The following is an 18,959-nucleotide window of genomic DNA, read 5'->3' on the forward strand; positions in this document are numbered from 1 at the left end:
CTTGACTGTTAATAGTTATTTTAGCTCCCAGTATTTTGTATGTACAATTGGAATTATGTTTTCCAATGTGCATTACTTTGGAACATTGAATTATTGAATTACATCTGCCATTTTGTTGCCCAGTGGCCCAGTTTGTGAAATCCCTTTGTTACTCTTCGCAGTCAGCTTTGGACTTAACTACCTGAGTAAATTTGTATCATCTGCAAACTTTGCAACCTCACCGTTGTCCAGATCTTTTATAAATATGGTGAGCAACACTAGCCCCAGTACAGATCCTTGGGGGACCTGACTATTTACCTTTCTCCATTGTGAAAACTGATCCTCTTATGCCATGACTCCTTACTTTGCTGAAGAGCCTTTGGTGAAGGACCTTGTTAAAGACTTTCAGAAAGTCCAAAAACATTGTATCACCTAGATCACCCTTGTCCACATTTATTGACCCCCTCAAAGAATTCACATGGATTGGTGAGGCATGATTTCCCTTTACAAATGCCATGTTGACCATTTCCCAGTATATTGTGTTCTTCTATGTGTCTGATAATTCTGTTCTTTACTCTCATTTCAACTAATTTGCCTGGCACTGAAGTCAGGCTTATTGGCCTGTAATTGCCAGGATCCCGTCTAGTACCTTTATAAAAAAATTGGCATTACATTAACAATCCTCCAGTCATCTGGAACAGAGGCTGATTTAAGCAATAGGCTACATACCACAGTTAGTAGTCTGTGGTAGGTTCTTTGGTATTCCCTCCCACCCCCAAATGTTAAATTTAGTTATATTATGGTTGCTATTACCAAGTGGTTCAGCTATATTCACAGTTTGTACCAGATCCTGTGCACCACTTAAGTCTGAAGTAAGAAAAGCCTCTCCTCTTGTGGATTCCAGGACCAGCTCTCCAAGAAGCAGTCATTAATGGTGTCTAGAAATTTTATCTCAGCATCCCATCCTGAGGTAGCAATTACCCAGTCAATATGTGGATAGTTGAAACCCCCCATGACACTAAACGGGGGGGAGAGGTAGATACGCTGGAGTGTAGGGATAGGGTCCAGAGTGACGTACACAAATTGGAGGATTGGGCCAAAAGAAATCTGATGAGGTTCAACAAGGACAAGTGCAGAGTCCTGCACTTAGGATGGAAGAATCCCATGCACTGCTACAAGCTAGGGACCGGCTGGCTAAGCAGCAGTTCTGCAGAAAAGGACCTCGGGATTACAGTGGATGAGAAGCTGGATATGAGTCAACAGTGTGCCCTTGTTGCCAAGAAGGCTAACGGCATATTGGGCTGCATTAGTAGAAGCATTACCAGCAGATCGAGGGAAGTGATTATTCCCTTCTATTCGGCATTGGTGAGGCCACATCTGGAGTATTGCGTCCAGTTTTGGGCCCCCCACTACAGAAAGGATGTGGACAAATTGGAGAGTGTCCAGCGGAGGGCAACAAAAATGATCAGGGGGCGGGGCCACATGATTTAGGAGGAGAGGCTGAGGGAACTGGGATTGTTTAGTCTGCAGAAGAGAAGAGTGAGGAGGGATTGATAGCAGCCTTCAACTACCTGAGGGGAGGTTCCAAAGAGGATGGAGCTCAGCTGTTCTCAGTGGTGGCAGATGACAGAACAAGGAGCAATGGTCTCAAGTTGCAGTGGGGGAGGTCTAGATTGGATATTAGGAAACACTATTTCACTAGGAGGGTGGTGAAGCACTGGAATGGGTTACCTTGGAAGGTGGTGGAATCTCCATCCTTAGAGGTTTTTAAGGCCCGGCTTGACAGAGCTCTGGCTGGGATGATTTAGTTGGGGTTGGTCCTGCTTTGAGCAGGGGGTTGGACTAGATGACCTCCTGAGGTCTCTTCCAACCCTAATAGTCTCTGATTCTATGATTACCATGTCCCATTGATTGTCATCATTCCACCAAGTTTCTGTGATGCCTATTATATCAATATCCTCAAGTTCACCCGTCTTAGTATTTAGACGTCTAGCATTTGTATACAGCACTTATAAGAACATAAGAACGACCATACTGGGTCAGACCAAAGATCCATCTAGGTCAGTATCCTGTCTTCCAACAGTGGTCAATGTCAGGTGCCCCGGATGGAATAAACAGAACAGGTAGTCATCAAGTTATCCATTCCCTGTCGCTCATTCCCAGCTTCTGGCAAACAGAGGCTAGGGACACCATCCCTGCCCATTCTAGCTAATAGCCATTGATGGAACTATACTTCATGAATTTATCTAGTTCTTTTTTGAACCCTGTTATAGTCTTGGCCTTCACAACATCCTCTGGCAAAGAGTTTCACAGGTTGACTGTGTGTTGTGTGAATACTTCCTTTTGTTTGTTTTAAACCTGCTGCCAATTAATTTCATTTGGTGACCCCGTAGTTCTTGTGTTATGAGAAGGAGTAAATAACACTTCCTATTTACTTTCTCCACACAAGTTATTATTTTATAGACCTCAATCATATCCCCCCCCTTAGTCATCTCTTTTCCAAGATGAAAAGTCCCAGTCTTATTAATCTCTCCTCATACTGAAGCCGTTCCATACCCCTAATCATTTTTGTGCCCTTTTCTGAACCTTTTCCAATTCCAATATATCTTTTTTGCGATGGGGCGACCACATCTGCACGCAGTATTCAACATATGGGCATACCATGGATTTATATAGAGGCAATATTATATTTTCTGTCGTATTATCTATCCCTTTCCTAATGATTCCCAACATTCTGTTCGCTTTTTTGACTGCCACTGCACATTGAGTGGATGTTTTCAGAGAACTGTCCACAATGACTCCAAGATCTCTTTCTTGAGTGGTAACAGCTAATTTAGACCCCATCATTTTATATGTATAGTTTATATGTATGCTTATAAAATTTGTCAATATTTAGTTGTCTGCCTTCATGTGATGAAAGTGAGTGGGACTTGTTTTCATTTGACTGTTTCTCTTCAGATCCTATCTGATATTATCAACTTTTATCTTCTCCTCTGTACTAGGATATAGAGAATCCCCATTAATAAATCTTCCCCTAAAGGATGTCTCTGTCCAAAGCATGTGCTTCTTTACACCTCTCAGCTTTCCCCCAGCCCTTAGTTTAAAAACTTCTCTACAACTTATTTTAATTTTATATACCAGCAATCTGATTCTGTTTTGGTTTAGGTGGAGCTCATCTTTCCTGTATGGGCTCTTCCTTTTACAAAAGTTTCCCCAGTTCCTAATAACCCTAAATCCCTCCTCGAAACACCACTCATTCAGACGCTGCAGTTCTGCCTATATAACTGGCTCTATGTGTGGAATTGGAAGCATTTCATCTTTAATCTCTTACCTAGTAACTTAAATTTGGCCTTCAGGACCTCTCTCCTACCTTTCCCTATATCATTGGTACCTACACGTGTTACGACCACTGGCTCCTCTCCTGCACTGTACACTGAAACACCCCTTCTATTCTGGATGCACTTAGACAGTTTCTATGTAAGGTTAATATTTTCTTCACAAATTTGTGAATAATTGCATCAGTGGAAAAATGAACTAGAGAGAGTTGTGACTTATACTTGAGAAGGATGATGAATACAACCCATTGTACGCCTGCTCCAGCAAAAATATTAGTTTGGTTTCAAAGCTGCACCAGTTCCCAGAACACTACAGATCTGGTTTGCTTGGCAGGCTGACCTATTCAGACAGAAGGTCTAGGCTGCCATGCAAGAGAGATGTGACAAGATGCGATATTTTTCTGTTTTGTTTTGGGTTTTTTTCCCCAGCAATAATTAATTCTGTATTATTTCTTATACAGTTGGGATTTCATGTTAAAGGGTAAGAAGAGGGATAACCTTTACTTGTCACTGGAAAGTGGTTCAGAATGTTCATTACTTCAGGGCTATCATCTGTCGTAGAGTAATTAGGTTTGCAATCCACACACAAAAGGGGTAAGCACTTGATCAGGGCCCCCTATCTCAACATGTTGATAAGGTTGCACTGGAAGAAGCATAGGCGGCGAGTTCTATGGGCCCCTGGAGCCTGCACCCCCACCCCTTTCCCACAGACCCCCTCCCACCCCCACTCCCTCCCCAGCCCAGGAACGGCACCGCAGGCCTCCTCCCCCCACCCAAACTCCCTCCCAGAGCCTTAGGGAGGTGGGGGAGTGGAGTTTGGGGAGGCGAAGTTTTGGGGGGGGCCCTCTGGATGTTCTGGGCACCACCAAAATTTCTACAAACCTGCCGCCCCTGGGAAGAAGTTGTGGTTACCGGTGTTGAAGAGATATAGCAAGGGCAGCTCTTTCTGCATTCCCCTAGTGCTGACAAAATAACTTCCCTACATTCCCCAGCTTGAGCAGTGCATCCTCAGCATGGATCAGTCACTCAGCAACCATAGTTTAGCCCAGTGGTTTAGCAACCCGAGGACCCCATTTTGATTTAAACATTTTCTGTGGACCCTCAAGCCCCCCGCTCAGCCCCAGGCCCCGCCCCCACTTCATTCCAGCCCCAGTTTGAGAAACGCTGGTTTAGCCCATAGAGATATGCCATTGTAAACAATGACAATACGAGAGAATTGAGAGTCTATGGTATTGACTGTGCCATGGGAAACATAACCTTTCACCAGCTCGGATACTGTTTAGTATCACGTATAGGGACGGAAAATCTTTGCCACGTGATGATCCATGTGCTGTGAGTTGTTGGTCTTAGTGCAATTCTTAGTGGAATGACTGCTAACAGAGGCCAGTGCCAACAGTTTTGATGGTAGATTTGCAATGTGGACACCAGTCCACTAAGAACTGAACTAAGACCACCACATTCTAAATCTCCCATCACAAATGTTGATCCTGGTCTCCTTGTTATCAGTCACTGCAGAGAAGAAGTGAATCAGATTGCAGAATGAACTATCCTCACAGCCCTGGAAATAGTCCATTCAGACCAGGGCTCGACAGGCGTCATTCCACTGACTGCCCTGAGCTTTGCTTTAGGCCCATTGTCAGGATGGGGTGGGGCAGATCACAGTGATGCTCCCTAGGCTGTATCTCTTCTGTGCAGAGAGGGCTTCAGTCTCCAGGGATGTCCATCTGACACTTTTCAGATTAATAATAAATTCACATCTTGGGGAACATACAGATCTGGGCAGGGCCGGCTCCAGGCACCAGCGAAGGAAGCAGGTTCTTGGGGCGTCCAATGGAAAGGGGCGACACATCCGGGCCTTCGGCGGCAATTCGGCGGCGGGTCCCTCAGTCTCTGTCTTCCTCTTTGAGCTGCCGCCGAAGTGCCGCCGAAGGAAGAGAGGGAGCGAAGGACCCGCTGCCGAATTGCCGCAGAAGAATGAAGCGGCGCGATTGAGCTGCCGCCAAAGTGCCGCCGATCGGCTTTATCTTTTTTTTTTTTTTTTTCGCTTTGCAGCTTGGGGCGGCAAAACAGCTGGAGCCGGCCCTGGATCTGGGTATCTGCAGTTTTAGAAGATGACATGAAATTGATTGTTCACCAAATATATGATGAGGCTGCTGCCAGGCACTCACTCATGTAACTTAGTACAGGATTCGGAAATATGCAATGAAGTACTGAGGGCTGAAATTTGGCCTTGATTGTTCACTCAAACTAGGGGCTTTGAAAAGAAACAAATCAAGAGGGGAAAGCCTATTTAAACTTTTATTATAAACTCTTCCTAAACAAATTTCTGACAAAGATTTCCGTTAAATTTACTGGGCTTTTCTACGGAACAACAAATTTAACTAGAATGGATGTGGGTGTCTTGTGCACATCTTACTTTTAGACATTGCAAATATATCAGATATTCAAAAATTAGTGCTGTAATTCAAACATGGACCCAAAATCTGTTCTTAGCTGCCCCATTGTAAGCCTAAAATAGTTCCATTGTGTTCTACCAGTGTAATTGAGTGGAATTTGAGCAGTGGTAGTTTGCAGTATACACACTCTCCTGCCTTTCCTTTTTAAGCAAAATGGACATCTGTTACAGGACTGTCAGATATTTGGTAAGAAATATCCTCAAATTTCTGCCTCTCCTTTGAATGCACCTTTGCTTTGTTTGTGTTTTTTATTTTTGTTTTTAAGAAATCATTAGATCACTCTTTAAGAGGGACATTTTTTTCCTTCCATTTCTCTGCTGAGGGAAAACTCAGTTCTGTACTCCTTCATTATTAATACAAATATGGTTAGACAAATAGGAAAGTTTGTTGTCCTAAATTGACATTGAATGGCTTTTCTGTCTCTCAGAAACAGATCAACAAGTATAGAGGCCTCCAATGTGCTAAGAGATGCATTTGTTTGCTTTCCAGGATCAGTGGTTTTGGCGTGTTAGAAACAACAGGGTGATGGATGGATACCCCATGCAGATTACCTACTTCTGGAGGGGTTTGCCTCCAAGTATCGATGCAGTCTATGAAAACAGCGAAGGGAATTTTGTTTTCTTTAAAGGTAAGAAGGGCAAGAAATCTAGGTGACATTTAAAGGCCTGCCGACACCGCATAGAAACATTTTAAAACTTTCTTCTTATAGTGAAGTAAAATCTTGTTTATTTTCGCTAGTGGCTTGTCATATCCATTGCAAATTCAGAATGTAGAGAATTAGCAAATAAGTGAACAGATAACAAAAAACAAGCATCTAACATACTTTGCACACTTGGCAACTATTGTTATTATTAATGATAATAGTTTATATTAGTGATTTTGGGGTATATTTTGTAAAAGTAGGTAAGTCTTACTAGTAAAGGCCATACAGCAATGATCTGCTATTAAATCTTTGCTCACACTTTTTGTGTGTGAACTACAGGTTGTCTGGATTAAGAAAGTATGAATGAGTGAGTTTCTTTATATTTTTTCTAGTTATCTTTCTTCATTTCTCTTATTACTAGGGCATTTGCATATTTCTAAGTGGCATCTGTTCCTGCTGCGTATATTTTATCACGTGTTATCTGTGGCACATTGTAATTATTTGGTCTGGAAATTATGATGCTACAAATTTGAGGTGGGAAATGAATTATTAACAGATATCCCTGTTTCATGCAAATGTCCCTAGTCATTTTTTAAAAAAAGAGGAAAAACCCCAGAAAATAACGTTATGTGGATTGAATTGTTGCTATGCAATTTGTTTTTTTGAAAGTTTTACTCCAGGCATCAGCTGTTCTTTAAAATTAACGTTCTTAAATATGCATCTAATTTAGATTTAATGTGAAAATTATACTTTATGGTAGATAAATAGTAGTTTATCATTGGAACCTGTTCATTGGGAATGAAACCAATGTAAAATGTAATTACTTTATAAGGTAAGAACTGTGAAAACAAAGGAGAATGTGATTTGAGAATGAGAATAGTTGTGAAGCTATCAGAGTTAACTATATGGATTGTGACTGGCTCTATTCTTTTTCATATAATTATGCCTATGAAAAGGCAGAAGAACAATGCAGACATTTTCCCTGCCATTTTTCAAAATATGAACAAGGTTATTAGGTCAAAAAATGGACCCACCTGTACTATAGTAGAACTAGTGTGGAGGTACAAGAAGCATTTCATTCACTACTCAAGTATGGTCACCTCTGGAGTGTGAAGGGGTAATTGTAATTGTGCAGAAATACTACACAACAGTTTAATACAGGCAATGAAGATGAAAAGAACTTGCACCTTGTTTCAGACATAGAAGTTACAGGTCTTTGTATTTACTTTATTTACTATATGATAACACACAACACGTGCCTTTTATTCCAAAGCCAGGTCATAAAATGTATACCATATGATAAACTGAATTTTATTTTCCATCTTTAACCTTCTCAATAACACTCTGCCTTCTAATCTTTCTCAGTTACGACCAATGTTCTAAACCTCTAAACAACAGTTGGCATTTTCTAATATAAAGGTTGTACTGTACCACAAAAAAGATTGTCATGCATCCCTCTACTCCCATCCTTCCTAATAAAGCACTTTTAGGAGAGTGTTATGACTGAACTAATCAGCAAGCAAGAGGCAAAGATCTGTCAATCACAGGTAGTGTATAAGCACCAGTCTACCCATTTCTTCCTGGTTGTTTGCCTTCTGCATGCTGGAAGGGTAGAGCAGCAGCTGTCTCAGTATTTCACCCACTGTGCTCTCTTTCATTCTGCCTTATTCGTTCTTTTCCTATTCTAGCCCAAGAAAAGATGAAGAAGCACAGAAGCAAGGATAAAGGGAAAGGGAGAAAAAAGCAGCACAAAGAAGACATCAACTCTCCTGTGTCTGCTTTCTCCAGGGCCCCAGTTACACAGAGAGTAAAGCAGCAGAAGAGAGAGATTTACCTCCTATAGCTGCTTCCATCCAGTAACCAAGGAATCAGGGAGGAATTGACCAATGTGCTGCATATCAGCTCCTCAACTCCTCCTCTCCCCACCTTTCAGCCTAGCCACATTGTTGTAGGGTGTTGGTTCTATCTAGGTCCCTGGTTAGGTGTTTTCTGTCTGGGTTTCTATAGGGTTGCCCATCACTGTGTTATTTAGAACCTCTCTCTGTCAGTGGCCCAGTGGATTTCATAAGCCTAGCTACCACAGACTTTCTTTTAACAAATGTGTCAGCATTTCCTGGGCCCTTAAGGCCATTTGTGTAAACTCCAGTAATCATAAGTGGTTTGCACAGATGAAAGTCATAATATGAAGTAAGTTATAACGTGCAGGCTTAATTCAGCCTGCAGAACCTTTATTTATGGTGATAATATGAGAAATAGAAAGAAACCATTTTAACCCCCAGGCCATGGATGAGTTTATCAGCATGGCAACTAAGAAAGCGGAAAAAGCCCTGTTTAGCTGCAAATGGAACTGAAAATTGAGATGCAAATCAATTAGACTCAGTGAACATAGAACCTCATAACACCTTTTTTACACAGTCACTTTTTAGGGTGCTTGAAGGCCAAGGGTACTTTTCCCTCATAGTGATCCCACTCTTCCTATTGCATTCATTAGCAGATGATTCCTACCATACATGGCCTGAATTTCAGTGCAGAGTGCAGACCCAGGCCTTCCTCAGTATTCCTCAGATCCAGGATACCAGGATGCCTGGGAGGACAAGCCTTGCAACCCTGCACAGCAAGAACCACTTCCACAAGCCCCTTGTTTCCCTATAGCTGGAATCCTCAAAATGTCAGTACTCTCTTTTTTTTTTAAATGGCCTCTTGCTGCACTCTGCCATCACAGGCATCACCTCTGAGGAATAAAGACCAGCCATTGTAGTTCCTTGGCTACTGTCCCATGGGACAGAAACACACCGTTTTCTCTGAAGATCTAGATTGTATATTTCTAGTCATTGCCATGCTCTTTTCTGCCTTCTCATTCTGCTTTGCATTGCATTAATGCGTGTAGAGCAGAGGCCAGAAGGTAGGTTTCTCATTCTCCAAGGCTTATCCTGTTATATTAATTGTCTTGGAAACAGCCCACTTCCCCTTTGTTTTCAGAATCCTCCACAAAGATCTTGTCACCCTCTGTTGAGCTGGATATAGAGGTCGGGTGCATTCTTGCCACATCTCCTCAGTTGTCACCTTATTTCTGTGTGTGGTATACAGATCCATTTGTGCCTCTGAAACTGGAGTGTAGAAGTCCATGCAAAGATCAAACTGTCAGACCTCTCTAACTCTCAAGAGAAGATCAAGATAAAGTAACAATGGACTACAGAGTTCCCTAAGGACCCTCTTCTCTAGGCTCACCATTCTGCATCATAGTAATCGTCTCCCTTACACTGTAGTCAAAGTTGCAGATAGAAATTACCAGGCCCATTCTTTAAGCCTATCTTCCTTCCCTACTCAGTGAACCAAAAGGATATTTACCTACTATTCATCTGCTGATCCAGGCTTTGTTTATTCTTCTTTGCTTGTCCAGTACAGGGACAGAATCATTCAGTAACTTATGGACAATGGATACCAAAATAATTTGTGTAAAGTATAGATACAGTTCCCTGGGACAGAAGCACAGACCTGGGATAAAGTTTAACTCCTCCACTTATGGTGCCTAGATAACATGCAGGCTTAACAGTCTGGTGGCTGAGCAGAAGCAGTATTTATAACCGTAGGTTTCTTAGAGGAAGTCTCTGGTTGCTTCTCTTGAGGTCAGTAACACTCAACCTCAACTACAACACATACCGTACTCTCAAATCTCTGCTTTGTGCTGGAGAAAGAGGCAAATATGTATTTATGCTTCCTTCAGAACATCCTCTGCTTCCTATGGGCAGGCTTCAAAAGGACCTCAAAGTGAATTTTCCATCAAAATTTCTCTCTTTTCTTGCTTTGGAAGTTTTGTTATTAAAAGGAAGTAGGTGGACTAGGACTTATATGATTGACAGATCTTTCTCTCATGTTTTCGGATCTATGGAGCAATAACACTGACTGTAGGGGCTGTTGCCCGTAGGATGGGAGAAAAGAAGATTGAGTCAAACACAGTTGTCAGTAAGTAATCTTCACCTTGTTTTTCCCAGCAAAATTGCACTGATTCTAGGTCAAGGACTAGCAATATGCAACCTAGGCCCAGTGACATTTTTAAGATGCAGCATCTTGTTGGACAGAAAAGCCTGCTTTCTGACATGAGAAATCTGAAAACAACCCTTCCTAATTCCGTCCCAATGATCTATAATGTATTTTATTTGGGCCCTCAATGTTTAGGAGACAGCAGACCTGAAATTTGAAACAGCTAGATTATTAGAAAACCTACTTATGATAATTTTTTTTAGGTTTTGAGGGTTTGGTTTTATTTGTTCGTACTCAGTCATCTCTCCCTCCACTTGTGCAACTGGATTAATGGCACTAAGGCAATTCTGCTTTAAAGAAGAAATATAAAACAGGAGCTAAATAAAAATCTTTAAAACAAGCTTACATTTTCCAGCAGACCTATGCTGTTAAATACAAGGCACAAGCAGATGATCTGTAATGGTGGTGTGGTATGCAGGTGTTATTTGCATTCCTTTGGGACAGTCTTCATGATTTACAGCTCTGTTATCCCAAATTCATACTAATAAATCCTATCAGCAGATCTGTATATTTTCTGTATTGTCTGTCTGAGGAGACCACTGATTTTAGGGGCATATTTAATAAATTATGGCTACTTGTAAAAAATTTGCTTCTTTTGTGGAATCAAGTCTCCCTTTCCCCACAGAGCATTGAGACTTTTTGGTTTTCAATGTGAACTAGTTTTATGTCCCTTCAATTTACATTAATATTTATTTATACAAGGAAAAACATTTGTAAAAATTCAGTAGCACACTTGGAGAGCATGGCTATAAAGCAGTGCTTGCTGTTTTTGGGAGTTGAAGACACGCAGCCTTCTTTCTTGTGGCTCATAATGCATGCAAGGTATGTGGTATAACATAGAAGGCTACTTATAAAAACCAGATGTTTATATTCTTATTGTTATTCAGTACTGGCATCTATACTGAATAATGATAATAAAATAACACCAGAAAGGTACATATATATTTTTAAAATGGCAAAAATGTAGATAGTAAAATTTATTCTGTGTACCTTTTGGAATTTAAATAGTGTTAAAAATGAAACTGTCAAGCCATCTGCATTGTTGAAACCTACGGCCAGCCAAATGTAGCAATGGAAAAGCTGTTGTAAAATTCATATTACCACTGCCACCATAACTCTCAATAATTCTTATCCCACTACTTGACAGTTTCATTTTGAAAGCTAAAATGTACTTGTAGTGGGGCATCACGAAGCAGTAAATAGGGAAGTGACAGGGGCCAGCTAGATAAATAGAAGGACTTGGAAAAGCTTAGAGGAAAAAGGGAGGAGGACAAAACATACTGGGATTGAGGTCCAAAATATTTAGAATGAGAACATTGGGGAGAAGAGAGTTCCAGAATGTGAATGAGGAAGACAAAGAGACATGAGAGTAGGTTTTCTAATGTATTTTATTGCTATGAGTAGATTTTTTTCTTAATATTTATTATATTAAATACTTTAAATACTGTACACAGTACTTATAAAATGCACATACCATAATTCCATTTTTGCATAATGATGACATGAAAAAAATACTCCACTTAGTTCTTGAGAACTCAAGAAACCTTTGATTAATTCATATCCTGATTATATACAAAAGGAGATGTAGTATAGTTGATATCTCCTGTGTGGTTGGTTGTAATGGGTCAGTAGATAATTAAATAGTCTAAAATAACCAATATTTACTATCAAAACCTCAGTATGCTAAAGCAAACATATATATTCTTTGTGTGTGTCCTGTATTTCTAATCAATTTTCAGAATGGCGACAATAGATTTTCAAAGTCTTCAGGTAGTTACAATCACAGTCCATTTTTTTCAAATTGTTTCTCTGTGGTGTTGGGTATTTAGCTAAGCATTATTGCAAAAACCCAAAACATTTTGACTTTATCACTTGCTTCATTCTCAGCCTGTGACCTTACCATCTTGCTTGTTGTTATATTAGCGAATAGATGGTGGAAAATGAAACATTCAGAAGATTGACCAGACTTTATGAAACAGGGTGATTTATTAAAATCTATGAGCATAATAAATCCACAAACCAGATCTCAAAGGAACAACTTTGTAAAACAAATGTAGTGCTTGCTGCTGCCAAAGAGATATGTCACTTGCCTTATTATATGAGTGACCATGTAGCTGGAAGAAGGATCAAACCATTATTGTTCAAATAGTGTCTGGTTTTCTTTCCTTATTTTTATTGTAATCATAATGAATAAACAGGTCTTCAGTACATTGTTCCTATAACTTATGAAAGAAACTAGATATAAACTAAATGAAAGCAAATAATGAGTAATGCGACTTAAGCACTCATTTTGGATACATTTTTGAAGTCACTTCAAATTAGCTCACTAAAACTAGAAATAAATGGAATTAATCCTAGTTACAATAAAACTCTGATCTGTAATTTAAATTCCCCTTAGTATTCAGTTCTGAGTGTGAAAGCATCAGATTCTTGCTGAGACTCTTCTGAATTGCAGTTCTCCTCCCACGAAATGCTTCCCTGACCAACAGTCAACCACTTTCCAATATCATTTCTCCATGTGAGGGAAGAACAACAACAACAAAAAGCTGCAGCCAGACAGAACACTTGGGTTTCATATTTATAATGCTTCCCATTAATAATGGTCACAGTTATAGCAGACTAAACATATCTTAGAATGCAAATATTAAATGCTCTCTAGTTATAACCAATAGAGGTCTTGCCCATAATTGCTAAAGTGCTCAGTGTCCTGCAGTCTCAGGTTTAAGTTCTCTCCAGTTACCCTCAACAGTAAACTTGCTTAAATAGAAGAAAGAAATGTGCTAAGGAGGATTTCATTAAGAGCCTCACTCTAGTCTTGCCTTCCCACACATTTTTTCACATATGCGCCTGCTCCAGCACCCCCTGGATATACAACAGATATTCGGCTCAGTTATGCTGTCCTTTTATAATATTCATGTTCAGCCTGGTTATTTCAGGGGTTGAGCATGCATATGTGAGAGCAAAATTTGACTCATTGGATACAGTTGGCAATTATCATTTTCTAACAACTACTCCTTGTGAGACATGGAAATAGTAATATTGCATACATTGTAGAACATGCCTCTTCATGCTGCCCAGCAACTGTCATTTTGAATGATCTTCTAAAACAGAAATGACCTGGCACAGTATCATTCATTGAACACCATCTGTTGTTTGCACCATAAGTACCAACTGGAAGGGTCCCGAAAGCACGATCCTTCTCTCAGTATTGAACTTGCAACTATGATCCCTTTCTGAAGCCATCTATTTATATACAGCCAAGTGAACCAGTAGTTTTGAGACTAGAGGTATAATTCAACTGAGGAGAACTGTGAAATACTAAAGGTGTGGCCAACTGAAATGAATGTCTGAAACCCTCAGGATAGAGCCTTATCATCCCTAGGATTAAGTTTTGTAGAGCATCCTAATTAAATTAAATATAATGGCCTTTAGGTCAGCACAGACCTAATCTTTTGTGCATTTCAAAGGATCACTCTTCATAGGCTAGCTCTTCTTTATTTTCTGTACTTTACAAAGCTCCCTGCAGGTCTTCTCTGAACGCTTTCTTCCTCTTGCCTGGCACATGCAATAGCTGTGAAGATGATCAGTGTTTCTCAATGTATAATGTCAAGCTGGCGTCTTTGATAGGCTGTATCACGTCACCTTCATTTCCTCATCTTCCAAATATATACACGTTAACAACCTATAGAAAAGAGACTTGACCACACCTTTCTGTCTTACACTGAGCATCCTCTGCTAGAAATGAAAATGTAATCATGGCTTACTTCCTTCGAGGGCATTTCTAGAGAAGACACCAAACTATGCAGGTGACAGCTTGAACATCTGAAGAACACAGTTTTATTGTGGTTCTTGTCTTATTGCATATTGGAAAATTAAACATAAGTTATCTTTATTATTTTTTTAATTCAGTAAAAAAGTTCAAGTGTTATGATGAACATACATGTGGGTTCACCACTCTTTTCCTTGTGATTTCTTTTGTCACAAAGGTGCTAAAAGCTGCTTCAGTATTTTTAAGGTCACATTAATGTACATGTGCCTGATGAGTTTTCTACATTTTGCTTAAGAAGAGAGAGTCTGCTTATGTGTGTCTAGGTCTCTCTATCAGACATGAAATGAAGGGAAGTCTTTCCATGAGAATCTTATGTAAGACTCCTTTCAGAAAATCTTTCTTTTCATTATTGGAAGGCAGTATTAGGTTCACAGTATAGGAGCACATGGTGGAGAATATGAGAAAACTAGGTAGAATGACAGGAATTTCCTAGAGAAACTATACATTTCATATGTTCACACTTCTTTCCTCTGGTGCTGATACATTGGAAAATGTACTGAACCAGGCTTCTACAAATGCCTCCTAAAGCTAAATGCACCACTAGTGACCTGGGACTTTGTGTCAGGAAAAGTATCCTCAGGCGAGCTGGAATGCCTCTGCTTGAAAGTGCGGGTGACAAGCAGCTGCAAGGAAACTGATAAAAGATTTACTTTGCAAACCCAGCATGGGAGGGATTAAAACTGTATCCCCTTTCCTAATTAAAAATGTGATGAAAAGGAAAGCATGCTGTAAATTGCTGAGGTACAGGTGAGGGGATAAAGCCTTCCTTTACTTTTTTAAAGAATTCCCTTATTTAATACCACAGAGGGATGACTAAAATATAAAACAAACTGTGAATACAGCTTTCTGGATTTTCCATCCCAGTGACTCTGGCATAGACTTGATCCTAGGTCTTTGGGGCGAAGTTAAGTTTCCTTATAAAATATTTACATAAGAGAGTGCCTAAGGGTAGATAAGTGTTTGTGAAGCAGCCTGCCCAGCCACATACAGGTCTGTCGCATCTTACGCGCATTTAACATGCGCAATTTCAACTTTACGCGGTCGGCAAAAACAAAAAAACAAAAAAAAGAAGAGAAAAACAGTTTTAATACTATACCTGTAGTGCGGGCGATTTCGCCCGCCATTGAACTCAATGGGGTTTTGGCTATACGCGGTTTTCGCTTTACACGCTAACCGCGGAACGGAACCCCCGCGTAAGATGAGACAGACCTGTAGTTATTACAATGAATAGTAGGGACTGCCACTCTTATGTCTGTCATGTGCCACTGGGATATCTGCATAGATGTGTAGCTAGGCAAATGCACTTTAAAACATCTTTTCCATTGGCTGTCATAAATAAGGGTGTTTCTAGATATAGTGGGTTAGGTTTACATTTTTTGGATCAGTTTCACCACTGATTTATTCCAATTTACATTAGCATTAATGGTCATGGTTGAAACTCCACTTATTGGCAACTTAGAAGTGATTAATTGGACTGTTATGGCTTCAGAAAGGGAGACACTGGCTGAAATAAGTTCAGCAGAGGCAAATCCACTGATGCACCAGCTCCACTCAGAGGGTCTTATTGTGGGGAGCTGCAATGAATTTCAGATGGGTTTCACCTGTTTTATGCCACCTATTTATGGTCCCTGACCATTGGTCTTCATTCTCTCTCTTTGTATGGGAAGGCCCAAGAGGTCTAATGATTTTCATTACCTTTCTCTTGACTTTTTCTATTATGCCAGTCTAAAGGATTGTCAAGTTGTTGACAGGCTTTCTAAGTAATAGTTACTCCTCTCACCGATTAATATTGTTATTAGTAATAACATTTTAGCAACATGCATGTCCCTAATGTTATATATATATAGAGAGAGGATAAATACATGGTCCTTGCCCAATGGAGCTTACAATCTAGCATAAACAGGGAAGACACTGAACAAACTAAGATTTTGGGATGTTACTATTCCTAAGGTATGCATCATATTAGGACTCCTCCCCAACCTTTTAAAATTAACATAGATTGTCTTGGGTTGCCATGAGAATATGAGCCATTATTGAAGTGACTGTGGTAAGAAATCTAGTGATCATCTAGTCTGACCTCCTGCATAACACATGTCATAGAACTTCCCCAAAATTATTCCTACAGCATCTCTTCTGGAAAAAAAATCCAGTTTTGATTTTAAAATTGGCCCGTGATGGAGAATTCATCATGACCCTTGGTAAATTGTTTCAATGGTCACTTACCCTTAACATTAAAAATTTACATCTTATTTCAAGTCTGAATTTCTCTAGCTTCAACTTCCAGCCATTGGATCATATTGTGCCTTTCTCTGCTAGATTGAAGAGCCCTGTGATGCGGTGTATAAACCCGGCACTAGAACTGACGGGGTTAAGGAGCAATTCTCGGCCCAAAAGACCCTGCCCAGCCACACCTGCAGAAAATGCTCTAGCTAGAGATGGAGTTTAAGAGGGAGCCAAACAACTCAGAAGGGGCCTGACAAGGCAGGGAGAGGTGATGGGTTTATAGGAGTTGATCAGGAAAGAGAAATAAAGCTATCTGACAAGAAAGAAAAGGCAATTTTGTAGTGGAGGAAGTCAGTATCCTCCCTGGACCTTCTCCAGACTTCTGTGACTTGGGAGGAGATTGAAAAGAAACAGATGCATGGGGGAAGCTGGAGTTGTAGACTGGTGGAAAAGATTGAGTGGTGAGGAAGAGGAGCACAGATTATAACATTTTCAAAAGAGATAATGTGTCTTAGGCACCCAAGTCACTTTGGTGCATCTGAACATTTTTCTCAAAGGGTAAAATTTTCTTCCAATTGACTTCCCACTTTTCCTCTCTTTGCATGCCCAATGGAAGAAAAGTGATAGATGATATGTTCAAATATTTTCCTAAAATACTTGAAAAATGAACTAGTGTATCATGTGTACATTTTAACTCTCTGTATCACAATTAGAGCACATGGTAATAGGAGTATATGGTCTCTAGGAAAATCAGAATTTCTAGGAGTTATGCATTTTTTTAAATCTAAATGTTTCCTTATTCAATTTTACCCTAAAATTCACCCTGCTTTCCTTGTGAAAAACATATCTGTTGTGTAGTGTTTCTCTAGTAAAATGGATTACATTACACCATCTCCCGAGGTGACTTCATTTTCAGTCTGAGTATGATTCTTATATGGATTGTCTGCACAATTTTCTGGGATAGTATTGAATAAAAGATGCTGTACAAATATAAGATATCTGTCGGCCGTACCTTATTTTATTTAGCAGTGGCTTCATTAATAAAACATTTTCCAGTTTAATGTATTTAGCAGAATCAGCATATTGCTTTATTCCTTTGAGTGTCTTTCTTATTTCCTTAGAGTATTTTAATTGTAATACTGAAAGATCTGGAAGTTAACATATATATCTGCTTTTGTTCAGGTAACCAGTTCTGGGTCTTCAAGGATACCACTCTCCAGCCAGGGTACCCTCATGATTTGATAACACTTGGAAGTGGAATTCCTCCCCATGGTATTGATTCAGCAATTTGGTGGGAGGACGTTGGGAAAACCTACTTCTTCAAAGGAGATAGGTTGGTAGAGGAATCCTAGAAGGAAGTTATTTGATTGATTAATGTCAGCCAAGACATATTTGTTGTTTCCTCATATTTCCTCAAAGAAACAATTTGATCCATTTAGACTATTAAATATTAAGTGTGGGTGTAATTCACCCTAGTAGAGAGGGCCATCACAAGGAATATGCATTACTTAAAGCCTATTGTGACGACTTAAGTGGTGCCTTTACTTGTGCTATCCTTCTACAAAGGGCTGAGTTTTCCTCTTCAATTTCTGTAATTTATTTCACCAAAATGCTGTTGGGGAGAGGGAGAGATGGGGATGGGACAGGGGTATTTGAAATCACTTTTTTTTTTCTTCAAATTTGAGGCTTCTTTTCAGATTATTTTACTCTGAGTTTTTATATTTTTCTTTGAATTTTCCAGGAGAAATTTTGTTTTTGTATGAGCTCACTGAAATGTTGGGCCTCCTTTATTGGTGGGCAAACCTATTAAGAATCAGCAGGAAATTCAGAATTTCAACTAATTTAAACTTAAATATTCAAAGTAATGTAATTAAAATGTAATTTCAGTTTACTCATTCATAGTTCTCTGATCTTCAATCTTAACTTCCATTTTCCTCATGCCTCCCCTCCCCTCATTTCTAATCCCTACCATGTAAGCAGGAAGGGGCTGATCCAAAGCCTGTTGAAGTTCATGAAAATGGCTTCTATGCTACTATTTAGAAATGAGGTCGGAAAGGGAAAAAAGTCAGAGAACTACTTGAGCAGTTTAGGATCATGCTTTAATTGAATTACTGTTAAATAAAGTTTACAGTCCCTTTCAGGAGGCAACATGTTCTTGTGGTTAAGAAAGCACAGAACTGGGAGGTAGGAGATATGTGTTTTGTTCCAGATGTGAAACAGATTTGCTGTGTGACCTTGGGCAAGTCACTTAACAACTCTGTGCCTGGCTTTTTACATCTATAAAATTACGCTAAGAATATTTATCTACCTTACAGGTGCATCGAGAGGAGTAATTGTTTTGTGAAACACTTTAAGTGAAGTGACTTTGTAGACATACAACACATTATTATTATTAAAATTATATTTGTGTTTGTTGCTTTCTTTGAAGCACCTAGCTTCAAAAAACAAATTAT

The 18,959-nt window shown here is 39.7% G+C and overlaps 1 protein-coding gene across 1 annotated transcript in view; it reads left to right on the forward strand.

Annotated features, from left to right (window-relative positions):
- MMP16 (matrix metallopeptidase 16) overlaps nt 1-18,959 on the forward strand; it is a 241,528-nt gene that overhangs the window by 212,688 nt on the left and 9,881 nt on the right. The window contains exons 7-8 of the mRNA XM_065398847.1: nt 6,260-6,398; nt 17,689-17,839. Of these exons, the coding sequence (XP_065254919.1) occupies nt 6,260-6,398; nt 17,689-17,839 (290 nt within the window). The remainder of the gene's footprint in view (nt 1-6,259; nt 6,399-17,688; nt 17,840-18,959) is intronic.

The sequence above is a fragment of the Emys orbicularis genome, chromosome 2 (genome assembly GCF_028017835.1).
Source record: "Emys orbicularis isolate rEmyOrb1 chromosome 2, rEmyOrb1.hap1, whole genome shotgun sequence".
Lineage (NCBI taxonomy): Eukaryota > Metazoa > Chordata > Testudines > Emydidae > Emys > Emys orbicularis.